The sequence below is a fragment of the Mya arenaria genome, chromosome 10, assembly GCF_026914265.1.
Source record: "Mya arenaria isolate MELC-2E11 chromosome 10, ASM2691426v1".
In the NCBI taxonomy this organism is placed as follows: Eukaryota; Metazoa; Mollusca; class Bivalvia; order Myida; family Myidae; genus Mya; species Mya arenaria.
Window position 1 is genome coordinate 48,220,161 of NC_069131.1, and position 20,520 is coordinate 48,240,680.

Genomic DNA, 20,520 nt, shown 5'->3' on the forward strand with positions numbered 1-20,520 from the left:
TACTACAACTACTACTACTACTACTGCTTCTGCTACTGTTACTACTGCTGCTGTGGCAGTTAATGCTGCTACTGCTGCTGCTGCTGCTGGTGATGATGATGATGATGATGATGATGATGATGATGATGATGATGATGATGATGATGATGATGATGATGATGATGATGATGATGATGATCATGATGATCATGATGATCATGATGATGATAAAAGTAATAACAATACATTATTATTTCTACTATACTTAACGCTTCGGCAATTTAAAATTAAAACGATCGTTCTTTTTAAGTGCTTTTGTTTTCAAATATATTAACAATCAATAGAAAGACAATGACAGACTTTTATCTCCGTAGTTTAGTTTGAAACAGACTATTCACAAATGACAGAAAATCAAATTCATGTCAACAACTCCTTTGTTTGATTGATAAAAGCACACTATATCCATCTAGAAATGTATCGAATCAATCGATGCTTTTAAAACTACATCTGATTCGTAGGAATTGTTTGCTTGAATCCATGATATACAATAGAATGGCAGTCAGGATATGCCTGGTAATGGAAAGTATTGGAGACGTTAAAACTGAATATTAAAGGTAAGTTTTTTAGGTTGTAATTATTTACAAAAAAAATGCATTTTCCGTAGTTTTTATTTGGCGAAATTAAAGTTTTGTTAAATCAGGATTTTAGTAAATATGTTACAGTGATAGAATCAGAGCCACATTAATTTGTGGGGCGTTTTTTTACCCGATTAGACTTTTCTGTCATAAATTGAATATTTTCATTTTGTGCTTTGCAGTGCTTACTAGTTGTAAGTAAAAGTTTTTGTTTTATGGAGAATATCTTTCGAGCTAATTAAATGTTTCATTGTGCTAATGAATAGTGTGTGTACAAATATAAGTAAACGGTACAAAAACACTAAACGTGACCGCCAATGAACGCCGACTGTTAAAACTTTCAATTTATCTCTTCAATGGTGTGAATAAAACCAATTTAAATACAACCTGCATTATCAGCCAATGCGATTGCAGATAGTCAGTATTTAAGTGGAAGACTAAATCATTAAGTATTATTCCTAACAGCGACACGCTTTCAAAAATAATATATATTATATACATTTCAACAAAAATGAGAAAGGGCCATAATACTTTTTTAATAAATCACGGCAAAACCCCTGGCCCAATTTCTCGAAACTTCTTAAGTCCCTTATATCAAGATTAAGTTAAACTCACTATTTTTGTTGTTCTATAATATGCGTTATATTTACTTCTTTAAAAGTTTTTATAAATTATATCAGAAAAATCTGTATGCTAATTAGAAGAAACCATTTTTATTTATCAAAAACCATTATTAGTATGTATTTTGGCTAATTGAAATAAGCGACTTAAGCCTGTTTAGCTTAAGAAATATCGAGACATTGGGGCCTGAGGAGTAGTCCTCGGTGCATACCAGCACTCTCGCATTGAAAGGGGAGGTTTATGAAACTTGTTAGTATGAGATCCGTTCAAACTAACGAATTTCAAACAAGGGAGTTAATATGTACTGCCAAGTAAATTTATTTGTTATACATGTAGGCTGAGCCCAAACAAAACGATTTAGGTCTTTTTATTAAAATATTTATGCTGTTCCTTTTACCATTATGTAATTGGTATAATCTTAAGATGATAAAAAAAATTTAATACTCATTATTTAATTTTATTTTTTTATTTACTGTGTTGACATCGATTTATTTTATCAATGGGGGTTTAGGGACTTGCAAAAGACGATTTGGCTAATGTTCTGTTATATAGTGTGTGTATACCACGTGATAAATTGCGTCAAAAATGCTACGTCGGAAGGCAAAATTTTGCTCCGAATGAAGACTTTAAGCAAAGATAGCTTCATTATTTCTTCACTATTTCTTCATCATTTAAAATGAAACATAGCCCCGTCTTCGGTTTTTTACCTGAGTTTGATCGAGGGTTTAGTTTCTGAAAAAAACTTACGGAGCACTGTCAAAACATCATTTTGGAAATAGATCTGTCGAAGTGTTTGAGGAATATTATCATCCAATCAAACTTCGGTAATAAAACGAATGCGGGGCTCTATAAGTGGCATAGACTGCCCTCTGTTTCATTTAAAATGGTTTAGTAAAGGAAAAGTCTCATTTTAAGCAAAATATTGCCTTCTGACGTAGCATTTATGACGTAATTTATCATGTGGTATAAACACACTGTAATCGTAGCCTTAAAATTGTGCTTTCCATAGTTTGCCATTTGTTTTCACAGAACATTCCCTTAGGCAATATCATTAATCCGCTTATGACACTCTTTACCTTTCTTTTCAGATGACCTGCTTCATTTCCCGAGCAGTTTTGACGTTAATAACCTGTCTTCAACTATCAGACATTTGCGCTGGTAACGTAACGTGCACTATTGTTATTAGTGTGGTATACATAAAATAGTTTGTTTTGGGAAAGATTTCTTACATTGGGAAAATAAGTATCTGTGTAATGCGTTGATGACCATGCAAAATGTGTGTATTTAATAACACATTTTTGTAAGTTCCTTAACGTTACCATATTACTATAATATAAAGTATTGATATAAATACTATTTACAAAATAAATAATGTTATGCTTACAAAAATGTGTATAAAAGTTTTTACTTGAAAAATGAAATCAGGTTCTTTTTAATATTTTTGTTTTATTTCCCATCTGAAGTTCAAATAAATTTAATTTTAAATAAAAAGAAATTATTTCCATACAGTCGAAACTCACTATATCGAACTCTGTCATCTCGATGTTCTAGTTATGTCGAACTTTATTTTATATTTGGTTTAGTTTTAACTTTTAGTAGTTCGGTTATATCGAATATTCGTTATCTCGAATAATTTCCCAGGTCCCAACGACTTCGACATAGCGGGTTTTGACTGTAAACGAAATCATACTTTATCCATAAAAAACACTATTATTTTCAACGTTTCATAACAGATGCGTTTACGTACCATGTCGCCTTCTTGGGAACTGGTATGTACAAGCTACAAGATACCTTTGCGCGAATTACCTTCTCTGTGGAGGGAGGTATGTACACTGTGCCGATGCTGACGACAGCTGTTGGGTCCTGTAGTCCGGTGGACCATTACAACGAACACGCTGACACAAACCATATATACAGCTTCACCAACAGCTCTGGATGCATCGAACTCCTCCCGTCTGGCGTCGGTATTTTCCGAAGCGCAGTAAAGGTGGAGCTTGATAACGCGGCCTTGGGAACGACGGTTCACGTTGTTGATGATTCTACGTATATCGATGATCGGGCGTATTTGGCAATCCCGGATGAATACCTCGGTACGGACTATTACGTCGTCACCTATTGTGCGTTTGATGGTATATGCCAGTTTGCGATTACACCCGTTGAGAACAATACCCTTGTGACTGTGGTTTTCCCCAAAGACCTCGTTGGTGTTGTTAATTGCGATTCGCTAAATGTTTCCGCCGGTGAGCCCCTTGTCTTTCTTTTGGACGAGTTTGACGTCCTCCATTTCGAGAGCGTTTCCGACTTTAGCGGCACACACGTACAGTCAGACAAAAACGTGGGCGTGGTAGTCGGCGCCCGCAACATAAGCACAGGCTTTATGGACATATACGGGAGCATGATGGAGCAGATAACGCCGGTCAACAGATGGGGAAAGAATTTTGTTGTTGCACCCAACCCAGCTAACGATGCTGGTGACTTCGTCAAGATTGTTACTAAAGCAGACAACACTAAGGTACAGATAACGGGCTATTCCCCGTTCATTGTGGCACAGGCGGGTTCGGCCGTAGAGTGGCGAATTGACTGGGGTATGAACAGTTTAATTGAGGTGAGCCTTCCAGTGATGGTTATACAGATAATGTCTGTCAATCTGTACAACGATACAGCTGACGTCATGGGGACACCTAGCATGTTGCTTGTCCCGTCGCTGTCTCAGTGGACGTACAACACAGTGGTTAATCCATGTAATTCAACAGCTACAGTTGTGTCGTCATCATATTATGACGTCATACCATCAGCTTCAGAAAATGAGACAATCGATTTAGTAGAAGCCACCAACATAACCATTAAGTCATTTCCTAATACAAACGCTAAGACGTTTGTTACTATTTTGGGCAGTTTTACGACGTACGCTGTGTGTGGGGAAACGTCAGCGTTTCCGCTCGACGTCGATTGGATGGCGGAAAGCGAGGTAACAGCAGTTGGTTAAGGTTTCGTCCTCTCGCAACTTGTTTTATACAGATTAATATCTACCAAGCTTTATTGTACTATGTACTTATTTAAAAGCAGACATTGATAAAGAATTAAAGGCCCTTACCTCCTTTAGTATTTTCACTTACTAAAAACTCAGTGCCATAACCATGTATTTTGTGTGAGTACATACAAACACCTTTAACTTTTTAGTCGTCTATATCATATTGTGAAAACTACTCACTAACCGGTCCAGCCACTGTTTGTATCTACCGCTTCACCTGATTAAAATCAATAACGGCTGACTGCTGATCTATCTATTTAATGTATGTGATAACTAAAGAAATACTTTCTTTTCTATGGACAATGTATAATGGAGACCACGATAAAATGATCGGATAAATTTAACTAACTTCCGCCGTATGCCCGGTGGAAAGATGAATATTTCTTTACCTCTACTTCTGCTATTTGTATTTTATGTACATGTATTGAACTCTATACAGATTTTAACGAAAAAATGCACGCATTTTTTGGATTTATTTTCTGATTTAAATGATTCATAATTTATTACGTGATTCTTCCCATATTATGATATGGTGTTTGCAAATACTCGTGTGCAGTTTCGCGTGACGGAATTTCGTATTCTGTGCTCGGAAAATGCGGCAGAAACAAAAAACTTACTTAAATACGAAAACCAGCAACACACGTAAAAATACATAAAGGTGAAAAGCCTACATAGTAATTAGGTGAAAATATATAGAAAATACATAGTAATTAGGTGAAAATATATAGAACAATATGTATTTAAGATGTAAAACAAAGCGGACAAATTGATGATCATATATATGTGTTTACATATTTTAATTGTTCTCCATAAAAGGGCTGTTTGTGTAAAGATAGATACATCTAAAGCGCTTATTAATAACTTTGTTTTTCAAGGACTGTGGAACAAGTGTCTCTTTCCCAGGGGACGGAGTGGACAATGACTGTGACGGGCAGACGGACGAGGATGTGTGCACAGCGGCTGGTCTAGGTTAGTGGTTCAACAATACATAAACTAAACCAACAGACTTAAGTCACTTTATTGGCAACAATAGGTGCAACACTGTCTACGTTTATTCATACACTTTATTGGCAACAGTAGGTGCATCACTGTCTGAGCTTATTTATACACTATATTGGCAACAAAAGGTGCATCACTGTCCAGGCTTATTCATAAATTGTATTGGCAACAGTAGGTGCATCACTGTCCAGGCTTATTCATAGACTATTTTGGTAATACCAAGTGCATCACTGTCTGCGCTTATTAATAGACTATATTGGCAACAGTAGGTGCATCTCTGTCTACGCTTATTAATACACTATATTGGCAACAGTATGTGCATCACTGTCCAGGCCTATTCATATACTATATTGGAAACAGTAGGTGCATCGCTGTTTATTCTTGTTTATACACAATATTGGCAACAATAGATGCGTCACTGTCTATGTTTATTTATACACTACAATGACAGCAGAGGGTGCATCACTGTCTAGGCTTTTTTAAACACTATAATGGCAACAATACGTGCATCATTGTCCGCGCTTATTAATTGCACTATATTGGCAACAGTAGGTGCATCACTGTCCACGCTTATTAATTGCACTACATTGGCAACAACAGGTGCATCACTGTCCGCGCTTATTAATTGCACTATATTGGCAACAGTAGGTGCATCACTGTCCGCGCTTATTAATTGCACCTACATTGGCAACAGTAGGCGCATCACTGTCCGCGCTTATTAATTGCACTATATTGACAACAGAAGGTGCATCACTGCAGTGTGCTTCCGGTTCCGCTTTCAGTAAAGTTGTGATGAATTTTAGGAAAGGAAAACTAATATTTACAATGTGAATTGTGGATTTAAATGGTCAATTTTTGGATATTATTACTAAGATAAGTTTTTGCTACACACCGAAGAAACGTTCTTAAAAAAGGGATTAATTGGAGCAAGTTATTTGATAAAACGTTGATGGCTCATTGTGTAAATATGATAACAAAGACATATTGTTGAGCAGTTGTCATAGTAGCCTATGTTTATATTTATACACGAAGACTTGCCTAGGGGCCACGCTCCTCGGTTCTCTTGATAGCCCCAGGGCATGATTAAATAGAGGGACATCAATAAATTGTACATCTAACATAACGGGACAATAGTGTATTCAAGATGTCAACCGATGAAACAGATCTTAAAGTACTGGTAAACGAAAGCATATTGCGCATTAAACGTGAACGGACTGCTAGCCAGTGCAACAGCATCTTCGAGGATGACGCTTCGTTCGAGGACCCTGATGTTGATTTATCACAGCCCCCGCTTCCCCAGCAGTTCTTTCAGGAACTTGATTACAAACTCGCTAGATTGTGTCGTGAGGATTATATACGGGAACTATTAAGATTATGCTGCAATGATTATACAAAGATTGATGAGTACAGGCATCGGCTTGCGGACAGAGCACGTGCAATTCCGGATTGCCCGCGCACCCGCCTTGTAAACCGTAGGAACTCGTCGCAAGCCACCAGGGAAAAGAAATACGCCAATGACTGCTATGTGATAAATGCATACTTATGCGGAGAACAAACAAAAGAAATTTCTGAGATATTTGCAAGCGCTGGAAATGACACTATAATCTTGTGTAATGACTGTCCATCGCCGAAAGAAAGCATCGTCCAACCTGACTTATTTGCACTCATTGCAAATATGAATTCTGAAATTCTCAAGATATCGGCACAACAAGCTAAAGACTCAGTGCTTGTCGCAGCTATTCAAACTGACATGGCACAGATAGCGAATAATTACAGAGTGCTTAACGGAACGTTTAGAAGTGTACTTGCGAGGCTACCGGAAGCAACCGCTACTTCCGAAATCAGTAAGTTTCAGACTGAGGTGAAGCGTCTTGGCTCTTCCATAGCGACCGTAAATCAACGACTTGTCGACGGTGCTTGGAATAAAACCGATGATACATCCGTGAGCTATAGTGGTCACGATGCAGGAGCTGACGCTGTTCAGCCAAAAACATACGCCGATGCTATTACGCTGGGAAGTGATGTGCGCTCTAGGAAGCAGGACATGCATACATGTATAACTTCAGATAACTCCAAAATGACGACACTAATCACACAGGACAATACGAAATCATTGCCGTCAACAAAGCGACAGGGAGCAGCGTCCTTAAAAAGCTCTATACAGCCCGAATCGTACGCCGATGCCATTACGCTCGAAAGTGCCCTGCGCGTACCGGAACAGGAAACACGTAAGGGTACAACTACGTTAGACCCACAAGACTACACGAAACCGTCGTCACCCGAGAAGCATCAGGAAGCAGCGCCTGCACAACGTTTTAAAAAAGAAAACGAGCATTCAAACGTCGACGCAACAAATAGACGTGAAAAGTACAGTGCACAGTCAAGACCGGAAGAACCCGTAGAAGATGAGTGCCAGAAGGAAATGAACTTCAGTGACGAAAATATGAATAAGTTCATATCTGTGCGAAGGCGGCGTAATGTGTCATATTTCATTGGTAACATTGATCGTGACGTTGTAGAAAAGGACATATACGAATACTTTAAACAAAACAATGTGTATCTTTCGTACGCCCGGGTTTTCCACGGTAAATCAGGCTCATCGGCAAAGTTAAACGTACCGGAGGAACTTGAGCCAATCATAGACGATGACAGGTTTTGGCCGGACGGGATTACCTACCGGAAGTGGGTTACTAAGGAGGAGTGGAATGACCAGCGACAGTCCTCGCGAGTGGCCTCTAGGCGTGAGCGCCGTGACAGACGGTACCAACACAAGAAGCGGGGCTTCGCGGCGACGCGTAACGATTACGAAAGGGATTACAGGCTCGACACGGGAAACGACGTTCGCTACCATAGTGACGACCAGCATAGCACACGGTGGGACCAGCGTAGAGAAACCCGGGAATTAGATGATAATTGGGACCCAACGGGCGATTATTGGAGGTCACAAGAAGCCCGGGACGACTGTTTTGAGAGATACCGATACTAATGGTGGTTTCTTATTTTTATGTTAACGTTGTATATCACACCTAAATACGATGGCTAAGTTTATTATTTTGTATGCAATAGTTATGATAGTTAATATGTTATGTTGGAACTGCCGTGGCATTATGTCCTCGGCATTCCCGCTTTCTGAAATGTTAGACAAAAATGACATTGATATTTGTTTAATCACTGAGCATAAGTTACTTCAACGATCTGTATCTTTTTTCGGCTCGATACATCACAACTATAATTCTTTCGTAACTGTTGATAAAAGTACAGATCAGTATGGACTCTTAAAATGTGGAAAATATGGAGTTGCAATAGTGTGTAAAAAATCTCTCTCATATGGTATAGAACGAATAGAAACTATTATGAGTGATAGAATTATTGGCATAGAAGTTAAGTGTACTAATTCGACCCCATTGTATATATTTTGTGCGTATTTACCAGCATGTAACGATTTAGATCTTTATCAGTTTGAACTGAGTAATTTAGAGTCATTATTATCGCATTATACCAAGGTGGGGAACGTTATTGCCGCAGGTGACTTTAACGGACATTATTTAACGAATGGATATAAAGGGAACGGTAAATCACGGCTTCTTACAAATTTCATTGCCAAAAACAATCTTTTATCTGTTCAACTATCATGTAGCAAAGGAGATGCTTACACATTTGTGCCCAACCGGTCTACATTGGACTATATTTTCATTGAGGGAACATTCTTAGAAAATGTCAAATCATTCCAAATAACGAATAGTGCTGAGATAATGACGTCCGACCACTTACCGATGATAATGAAATTTGCCATTAAGCCGCGACTGCAGGAGATAAGGCTTAACAGGTCGGGCATAGCATGGAACAAATATACAAATGAAAATATTGAACGCTATAATTGTGCAATTCAAGATGGCCTTAAGTGTATCTTAGACACAGAAATCGACAATCGTAAACCGGACTTCTTAAACGCACTTATCACTGATACGTTACATACGGCAGCGTCTTGTCTACCAGTCAGCAAATTTAATAAGCGTGCGAAACCATATTGGGATCATGAAGTAAAAGCCTCTCACACCGCTGCGCGAGGATTACGAAGAATCTGGATGGCAGCAGGGCGACCAAGAGGTAACGAGTACGATACCTATCGTGAATATAAGCAGGCTAAAGCAAAGTTCAGGAACATTCAGAGACAAAAACAAAGAGAAAGTGAAAACAAATACTTAGATGAACTGAATCGCACCGCAGAGCTTGACTATAGACAGTTCTGGAAAACATTAAAGAGTAAGAGTGGGAAAAATACTGAAATTTGTAACGAACTGATATTTGATGATGTGAAATATTCTGATGAAAATGTCGTTAAAGGCTTCCAAAAATATTTTGAAAATGTGTTCGATCATAACTATCATCTTTCGCGTGAAGATGAAGCAATAAATATGCGTGTACAAGACTTTGCTAGCAATGACAGTCGCCAAGACATAATGCTGTTGTGCGAAATACTACCAGTTGAGGTCGAATCAGTTGTAAAAACGCTTAAGAAGCAAAAATCACCAGGAATCGACAATATACTAAATGAACATGTCATACACGGAGGGAAAATGTTACAAACCCCCTCTTGAAGCTGTTTAACTCAGCCCTGCGTAACGAAACAATACCTGAGACGTGGAAGACAAGTATTATAATACCTCTTTATAAGGGAAAAGGAAAAGCAAAGAATGACCCCAACAGCTTCCGGCCAGTGTCGCTATTGCCTTGTTTTTGTAAAATCTTCGAACGAATCTTATTGAACAGAATAAATAACCACATCAAAACGCATCGCCTACAATTTCCGTCGCCACAGCAACAGGGTTTTCAGACAGGACTCAGCTGTCTCACAACCGCCTTCAACTTCCAGGAAACAGTCTACACGCAGATAGAAACCGGAAGTAACGTGTACACGGCGTGTTTAGACCAGAAAGCCGCGTTTGATTCTGTATGGCACACCGGTTTGTTTTACAAACTCGGTCAGTTAGGACTTACTGGAAAATTTCTACGGATCATTATGAGCACGTATGACAATCTGAAATGTGTGGTACGCACAAACGGACTGAACTCAGATATCATTAACGTTCGCAGATCAGTACGCCAAGGAGGAGTACTTTCGACATTTCTCTATCTTGTTTACGTCGATCAGTTGTTATTGGACTTAGAGAATAGCAATAGCGGTTGCACGGTGATGTCCGTAAAGGCGGGAAACCCATCATTCGCAGACGACATTGCGCTAGTCGCTGTAGCCCCCCTCTTTCTTCAGATTATGATCGACATTGTTTACAAGTATTGTAAAACTTGGAAGATGGACATTAGTGTTGCCAAATCGAATATCATCGTATTTTCAAAGCGCAGGTCCATGCCTGTCGCAGGGATCATATACGGAGACAAATTATTACAACAAGTAAATAACGTGAACCACTTGGGAATAAGGCATGACTCGAATTTGAACTAAACCATGCGGATACAAGATAGGATACAAAAGGCCAGAAACGCCGTCTTCTCTATGGCAGCTCAAGGTGTCAACCCGTATGGTGCAAACCCCTTAGTTTGTGTCAATTTGTTTTCAAAGATAGTAAAACCTATTGTATTATATGGATCTGAGCTATGGTGTAATTTAACTAAACACAACGTGTACTTGATTGACAAATTCCAACATTTCATTGTTAAGAAAATACAGGGATTCCATGTTCGTACAAGGTCAGATATGTGTGAATCAATGGTTGGGTTGCACAAACTTAGTTGTGATGTTACTGTAAGGAAGCTTATGTTTCTACACAAACTTCTAAGCCTAGATTGTAAATGCACCTGTCGTAACATCTTTATTCGACGATACTTGTTATTTCTATCATGTAATACAAACGTGCGGTACGGATTCGTACCCGATATATATAACATTCTTTGCCAACTCGGCCTCCATTCTCTTATTAATAATGTTCTCATCAATCCTTCTTCGTTACCTACCAAGTTGTTGTGGAAAAGGACTGTCAGACAGCTTGTGTACTCGGTGGAAGCTCACAGTTGGAAACATAGGGTAATGACGGACTCCGACTTTGCCTACTTCAGGGTACTACAGCCTACCATCACTCCATCTATTGTATACAAAGTGTGCAACAGGGCTGATCATAGGAACATGATGCATGCGGTTGCTAAAATATGGTGCCGTGGAAATCAATGGACGGACTTGGTCGTCTGTGAACGCTGCAACCTCCAGATATCGGACACAATTGTGCATGTTATTAGCGAATGCAAATCGACAGCCTTACTGAGGTCTCAACTACTGAGCGACAGTTTGTTTTGTGGCAGTGACTTTGTATCAGGGTTATTGAACTTGAGCCAAACTATGTTTGCGTTAAGGCTCATGGGTGCTCCGATGCAGCCTTTACTTAAAGATGACGCGAACATGACATTCTTACTGATATCATTTCAGTACATCTCCAAATGTGTTCATGGAGTTTAAGTTGAATATGACACATATGTGACTCAATGAAGAGTACATATGGTAGACTAATCACCCTAATTGGGCACATGTACATATTTGTAATGCTCCATTAGAATTTTGAATATTGACTTTTCTATGTGTATATAAAATGCATATCTCCTGCAAGGAGGAAATAAAGATATTGAATTGAATTGAATTGAATTGAATGCTGATTTATACACTTTATCGGCAACATAAGCCACATCAGTATCAATGCTGATTAATACACTTTATCGGCAGCATTAGCCAAATCAGTGTCAATGCTGATTAATACACTTTATCGGCAGCATTAGCCACATCAGTGTCAATGTTGATTAATACACTTTATCGGCAGCATTAGCCACATCAGTGTCAATGCTGATTAATACACTTTATCGGCAACATAAGCCACATCAGTGTCAATGCTGATTAATACACTTTATCGGCAGCATTAGCCACATCAGTGGCAATGCTGATTAATACACTTTATCGGCAGCATTAGCCACATCAGTGTCAATGCTGATTAATACACTTTATCGGCAACGATAGTCACATCAGTGTCAATGCTGATTAATACACTTTATCGGCAACATAAGCCACATCAGTGTCAATGCTGATTAATACACTTTATCGGCAACATAAGCCACATCAGTGTCAATGCTGATTAATACACTTTATCGGCAGCATTAGCCACATCAGTGTCAATGTTGATTAATACACTTTATCGGCAACATAAGCCACATCAGTGTCAATGCTGATTAATACACTTTATCGGCAACATAAGCCACATTAGTGTCAATGCTGATTAATACACTTTATCGGCAACATAAGCCACATCAGTGTCAATGCTGATTAATACACTTTATCGGCAACGATAGACACATCACTTTTATCTCCACAAATCACTGCGAGCAGGTTTGGTTTTACAAAGTACTAAATAAACTAGCGGAGCCCAAGATATATAAACAAACTCAGTATTGGTTGATTGAAGATTTCATTTGCATCTCACAAATTGCCCTAGAGTCAAAACACATTGGCACCGTTTTGTCTTGATGCATTGAGAATATATTTTACTTGACCAAACTCATTTAAAATGAAAACAAAAAAGTCATCCAAATAGAAGTAAAGTATTTGACGCTTACAAATTTCAGGGATTCAATTTAATGCAGAAAACAACTTTACAACTGGTAAACAGACGACACGGACGATACACGTGCAAGGCGCTTCCTACTTCCCGTATACAGTCAGCACGTGCAGCAGTGTGGCGCATCTCACTTTTCTAACGGAAAGTCAGGATATATACACTTCCATACAGGTTTGTAAATGCTATGAACTTTCTACAGTACGATAATTTATTTCTAATTTGGGATTTTAAGTTGTAATAAGGGACTCGCTCGGTGAATCAAACCACCGTTATTTTTCAATAAACCTTCGAAAGGCATGGCATAATGGTGTTTTTAACATTAAGTATATGCAATTTTATTAAATGCAATGACATTTATTTTTATCACAAATTATTAAGTTATTTTATCATATGACTAGTGAGATATTTAAATATAAAAATCTTGATGAATACTGACCCAGGTATTAGACGATGACGTTTTAGTGACGAGCTGTGATCCCGAGTGCTTTCTCGTCTTAAATGTTTCGGACACGCGCGGCGTCACGTGCGCACCACGCACCTTCATTCTGGAGCAGGTGCACGATGACGTCACCAAAACAACGTTCAACAAACTGGTACGTGCAATTGTGGCCATGTGTTGGCTGGGTGTATAATCATTTTTACTCGTACTTCAGCAGGGTAGTAATATAATTACTTAGAAGTTAATACATGTAAGGACCCAATTTCTCGAAACTTCTTAAATCCCTTTTTACAGGATTAAACTAAGCTCACTATTTTTAATTTTCAATAATTTACGTAATATGTATACTTTAGATAGGAACTATCTTGATGAAAATCAAAATAAATCATTTTTCATTTACACAATCCAATCTAAGTTTATATTTTAGCTAATTGAAATAATAAGTAACTGAGGCCTGTTATGCTTATTGAGAAAGAAGTTTCGAGTAATTGGAGCCAGATGATATCCGACAATAAACATATATTGATTTGACTTGACTTGACATGGCGAAGCCGGGACGTTGCGCAATTATTGGCCTGAACGCCCCATAACGGCCCGAGACGTAGTCGATGGACGTAACGAGCATGAGAGCTCTTTTATACATATCTTTCATATGTTTCTTCTTCTTATGTCAGTTTACGTTATAAACCTTGAAGTTTTCTTCGACTCCAGTTATATTTCTATCAACTTGACGACAATGAGTTTACTTAGTCTCAAATTAAGTAGAGTCTTTGAGAGTAAGCCAAAACAGCATTGTGCTGCCAATTCGTTTTTCGATTGTGAACATTAACACTCTCACTGTCAGCTGTGATAAGTATATCCGAATATTCCATGTACGAATCACTGATACTCTATTTCTTTTGATGTCATAAATTTTGTGCTCATAACGGCCCGAGACACAATGGCCAATTATCAATCAACGACACGTCATGTATTAACCCCTTATCAACCTTAGCACTCCGAGATGCTATTTTTTTATTTTATTACGAGCAAGTTTCATATTTGCTAAGATAGTATTGTGATACATGTTATTAGATTGAAGGTTATAGAATATATATGTAAAGTTAAAGTGATTTTAAGGGTCATCAAACAACTATACATATATTTTTTCAGACGTTGCCAGGTCTCACTTCGAAGAACTGGACGAGTCTAACCAACCTGTACTACAACGACCTTATACTGTCTTCCCTTGTGGGACAGTCCAACTTCACACTTCGTAAGTACATTTAGGATACAAATTATTAATTATTAAGAAGGGCTCGTTCTCTACGCTCGCTACACCCAGTGTTAATCATTCAGATTTTAATTCAAGTCATCTAGCTATATCGTAGAGCTACACGAGTCTCATCATTTTGTACTTTCAGAACCCATACACACCAGCCCAACTGCGTGCATACCCCGATAATAATATCAATCATGCACATTCATTCTTTCTAAATGTATGCTCATGTACTTAAAAGAGTCTGGTGGTAAGTCCACATACATGGGCTATTTTGGAGCTTCCCATAACCACCAACATATGTATGTATACACACGACTTAAGTTTAAATATATTTTTTACTTCCAAGGAGTGTGTTACGCCGTGATATGGGCCCATGCAGATAATAAATGTTATGTGTTTATTTTTTTATTTTCAGAATTTAGTGATAAAGATTGTGGGAAGATCTATAGCGGTAAGTTTGGGGTTTCTTTTTGTTTTCTACTTCGAAGATATCGTTTTGAAACGGGTCCCTGCTTATTAACAAGACGTGTATTTCAACAGTAGTATTTAGTTTAAGGCAACTCAAACTGCTTATATGAAGATGCCATTAAGAAGTGGTTAAATATTGTTAGCATGTGCTAACAAAAAAGTATTGTTTTTTTATACAAAGTCGCATTACCATTTATTTTGTTCAGTACATACAAGCAATCTTTAAGTAGTTTTTAGTGGTCTACTTTATGTTGTGTTAACTAACCAGCCTCGGCTTATATTAACCCCTTCACCTGATCGAAATCAATAACGACTGACTGCTAATTTACTGCGAAAAGAATTATGAATGTACCTTGAGAAAAACTGCATTTTACTGGACAAAATATAATGGTTACCACTAAATGAACTTATTATACATTCTGGAAAATATATGATGGCGCATTGGTATCAGAAAATACAGCATTGGGCAAAATTAACATTTTTACCCTGGTACCCAATAAGATTTCAGATTTGAGATTTTTGTAGCCCTAGCCAAATTTCCGCTGCCAAACAGTTTACAGAAAACTGGCTACGCTATCCGGGTTATGCCCCCCACATACACACCCATGATTACTGCCATTATGTAAATCACATTACCTTAATAAATACATACATCGTATCGGTTAACATTATAAATTACCTATAAGTAGTCTAACCTCAATGAACCTTGAAAAACTGAAATTTGATAATACTTTTCAAAGACAAAGAGAAAAAAGAATATAAAAATAATATATAGCTGAACTTCAGCTTTACTCGTTCATGGTGGCTTAGATACATTCTGCTTGTCAGGGGAGATCACTTTATAGGGGATAACATTTTTTATTGTTTAAATGTTTTCACCGTTAACAAAGAAACAGGAAATAAATCACTATAACCAAAAACACGTTCAACATTACCGTACCGTACAATCTTATCGGAGCGGTTACTTCCCATTGCAACTCAATAAAGTATTGCTCGTCAAGGGAGAGAACTGCATGGGAAAACATCCGTACTGATGAGAAATTATCGGGAAATCGGTAAACAGTGCCAGCAATATTTTTAATCAACAAGCTTGACATATTCATCGCCTGTTTTAATACTTTACGTATTTGTTCGTAGCCCGTGTATTTTTTCGTCGCCTCGGCCGATCGGGCTACAACTAATTCCGGATGATAATACATTGTTTGTATGTGGTGTCTGCGTGTTACCTGGTGCATTTAAACAGAGTCTTCGTATTTGTTTTACTACAAACCTTGCCCCTAAAGATTTCATGTTATTAGTTTCAATTGTAAGACTGTCGTATTGTACAAGACACCATTTTCATCATATTTTCAAACTATCATATCTCTTCATTTTACATCTTTGATGCAGAAAGATCGTAAGTTTGTATCACATGACTTATAGAAAACATAGCTGCTTCATTAAAATAACCAGAGTCAAAACTCTCTATGTCGACGTCGCTTGGACATTTTGGAAAAACTTCGAGATAACCAACATTCGATCAACCCGAAATACTAAAAATGTATAACTTAACCGAAAAAAGAAAAAGGTCAATATGACCAGAACATCGAGATATCAGTGTTCGACATAGCGAATATCTTCTTAATTTAGACATTCTTTTGTTCACTTTGAAGGTGCTGGAGTACCAAACAATTTTGGAACTGAATTCATTATTCCAACATCCCCTGACTTTGATTTGTATATAACATCCGGTACGAATGGGGCAACGGTCTCGTACGGCAATGGCAGCCTCGTCATAGCTCCAACAAGCACGAAGACTTTATGCAGAGCTGAGGTCGAAAATTCCATCAATGCGAATGAACAGGTAATTTTTTAAAACACTACCAATATATATCTTATCAAGTTTTTTAACAACATAAAAGAAGAAAATCTATTTGCTATCAACGAAAACTTTGATAATACTATTGATGATGTAGAAGGGCGAACGGGAATGCTTCAAACTGCTTGTGAAAGTGCAATAACAAATTATCGATTGAGCGTTGAACGTGCAATAACAATATTATCGATTGAGCGTTGAACGTGCAATAACAATATTATCGATTGAGCGTTGAACGTGCAATAACAATATAATCGATTGAACGTTGAACGTGGAAAAACAATATTATGGATTGAGCGTTGAAAGTGGAATAACAATATTATCGATTGAGCTATAGTGATGAAACTGTGAATGAAGCAAGCTGATATGGAGAAAACCCTTTTGAACCATTCGTTCCTTTGAGGTTCATTTAAAAAGTACCTTGAAATTGAATAAATATGATCACCTGGTTGAATTTTGGATTATACATGTCAATACATTTACACCGCAACAAAACTTATTTTCACAGACGAGGTCACAATTTAATCTTATAAGGGTGAAGAGGAGATGAAAACAAAGCTTGATTACAACTCGTTTTTTTTTTTCTTTTTAAGATTAGTATATATTAAACCTTAACAAAAAGTTTTTATCAACACATTCTATGTGAAAAACTTTTTTCGTTTGAAAAAGGTAAAATCATTCAGTATGTTGTATCATACAATAATGTGATTTGAGATTGAGACTTGGATTCGACTGGAGTATTTCTGTGATATTGGGCTCTGTGTTGTTGTTCTTACACAGTTATACATAACGTCAACATTCGAGGTGTCGGTGTACATGGTAGAGCATGCAGAAACACCAGCTACAGCCTACAGGATACTACCAAATGACATACTGGGACCTTCCTATCTTATCTTTCCGGGTAAGCAGTTTTTTTGTACCAAGACAAATTGTCTTGTCCATAATCTGTATCGTTTATGGTAACCTAAACAGGATAGACATGCAAAAAAATCTAGTAAGATTTATCCAGTCCATATAGTTTATTGTCGAGATTATGTCTTACTCTTTAAATTTGGGTTTCCAACCCATACAACTGTAAATTTATTAAGTGTATTTTGATGTGTGCTTGGGGTGTATGTGGTGTTTGCATCTGTGTAAGTGGTATTTATACATTGTGTCTTAATTTCATTGTCGTTTGGGCTCTTGCCTTGTGCCCCTTAACAGTGTTCATTTTTTAACTGTCGACTTCGCTGGGCTTGTCCCTGTAGTTTTCATTGTATTATTGACAACTTAACAATGTTTCCTATAATCTTAAATGACCTCGATACCAGAATAAGCACAAATTTGTTTTTGACATAAAAAACATACACTTAGATGTTGCTTGTTTTTGTATCATCAAACGAAGGAGATTATCATATACTTTCTCGCTCAGGAACGATGTGCTACGTCCACGCATTCATGGCACCAGTGAATATGGATCATCTAAATATACACATTTCATTTCAAAATTACCAAATGGGTGAGTAGCAGTTTTTTGTTTTGTTTTTCTAATTAATATCATGTTCTATGCATTTCCATAATAAATTGTATGCTTTGCGCGCATAGTTTGTGGCGATTTTCTAACAAAATTCAAATGATTGTCTTTTTATTCGTTTTTAAGCGCTAGCAAAAATGAAAAAAAAAAATCAGTGAAAGAACAAAAATTTACTTCACCTGAACACTTCAATCATGTAACTATTTATCTTGTGGTGACCCTCCCGTTCATTAAAGATGTTGGTGCTCAATCGGTGAAATATTTTGCGATATTATATTAAAACAATCGATTATTGCGCTTTTGTTAGCACATATCTTGGTAAGCGTTTTAGTATATACTGTATTTGTTTTACAAAGGATTTGAAGGAAGTAATAATGCCTTACGCTTAGTCACTCTCGTTAAAACGATGTTACCGAAAGTATGGTCTTGTGTTGTATTGGAAACCTAAGTTCTCGGAGGAAACCCGCTTGTTCGGCTTGGTTTCAACTAGCCAAACTCACAAACGCCTAACAGAGAATCGAACCCGGCATGCCTTGTTAAGAAGCGAGTGTGCTAACCACCGCGCCAACCTGACAGCCAACGCGTTTTGGTAACAGAGCGTATCCTTGTTATTTCAAATGATTTTTTTTCATTTTGGTGTGATTTTGTTCGAATAATCTTATAAGCACCTTTTGCACTATTAAATGATGGTGAGTGTTTATTGTACATTCGGAACACCTCGGCCATTTTCCATCGAAACCCACATCGGATGTATATAGACGTTTTACAATATCAGATTATTTTTTTTAAATTAGGTTAACTTTTGTATTGACATTTTACAGTTCGAAATCTTGACGGTGACATTCCTCTCTTGGAGGCTCTCCAACCAATGGCTGTGCACTGTACAAACTGGACGTTTAAAGCACACATTCCTCCGAGGGTACGTTCTTTTTCTGGTCACGTCTATCAATCAGGGCACGTTTCATTTCCAAAAGGATATTTTCTTAAGCTAAAGTTAAACAAATGTCTTTTAAAAAAAAACATTTGTTGTGTAAAAAGTATTACAACGGAATCAGCGTTATCTTTACTAAGAAGGGAATATCTTGTTTGTCGGTTGATCAATGGGGCTGTATCACTTCCGAGATGCTTGCGTCAAGTCAATTCCTAACAACAATGAAGATCACGTGCAATCTATCGTAACGCAGGCAATAGAAATGATACTATCCCACATATTTCTTACTCTTTTTTTTCATTCCATTAAAGTTTTATAAAGTAATACTATTTCAAACAACAACAACAACAACTTCTTCAACATTTAAACTCGACGAACAGCGTCTTATTTCGTGTGCGTGATATTGCGGAAATTAATTCACGCATGCGCACTAGGCTTCTGTGTCAAACGTTATCAGTAAAGGCAGGGAGTAATACGGAATTATTTCCGGTTAACATATTTATGTTTTAATCATGTCATATTCAAAACGGAATTTTTGATATGTATTAAAAAAAAATAAGATACTACTAATGCACCAGTCAAATGTAACCACGGCCCCTCCCAGGTCCGGGGATTAGCGGTCCAGCCAACCCCGGGTAAAATCCCTGCCCTGCGGGAACGAACTGATGGTAAAATGCCCCCGCACCGAAGGGACTCTAGGTCAGGCCCATTCCCCGCTACATTTTGCGCGACGACAAAACCACCGCATGCACCCGGCACTGCGGGGCCACCTGAAAAAACGAGGCCCATTTCCCCGGCAATCCCCGGTATATCTCCGGACCTGGGGTCGTGGTTACAATTGACTGGTGCATTACTCGAACTATCTTATAACGAGCTTGTTTCTTATTGGAATCCTTGGAATTTACAATGTTGTTGATATAATGATATCGTGATATTACGTTTTCCCATACAGGAAACTTTGGGTAGTCATTATTATCTGCCACCCTTAAACTACACGAATCTTAACGCCGTTGCCAAGGTGATGATTATGACGTCAGAAGACAGCACGGTGATAACTGTTCGCGGAGATTATGACGAGTTCACTGCCCTGCCAATAGCAGGCGAGGTTTACTCTCGGAACATGACAGATGGCGATGTAGGTATCCAGCGGTGCATGGGTTATGAGGAGTAGTATCTAT

The 20,520-nt window shown here is 37.8% G+C and overlaps 1 protein-coding gene across 1 annotated transcript; it reads left to right on the top strand.

Moving 5' to 3' along the window:
* Positions 1–459: 459 nt before the first annotated feature.
* On the top strand, positions 460–18,404 carry LOC128204760 (uncharacterized). Its single transcript, XM_052906165.1, has 11 exons — positions 460–593; positions 2,324–2,393; positions 2,969–4,203; positions 5,142–5,235; positions 12,883–13,046; positions 13,316–13,468; positions 14,467–14,569; positions 14,991–15,026; positions 16,696–16,886; positions 17,679–17,799; positions 18,310–18,404. Exons 2-11 carry the CDS (start codon positions 2,324–2,326, stop codon positions 18,402–18,404), a joined length of 2,262 nt encoding a protein of 753 aa, XP_052762125.1. The 5' UTR covers positions 460–593.
* Positions 18,405–20,520: the final 2,116 nt, after the last annotated feature.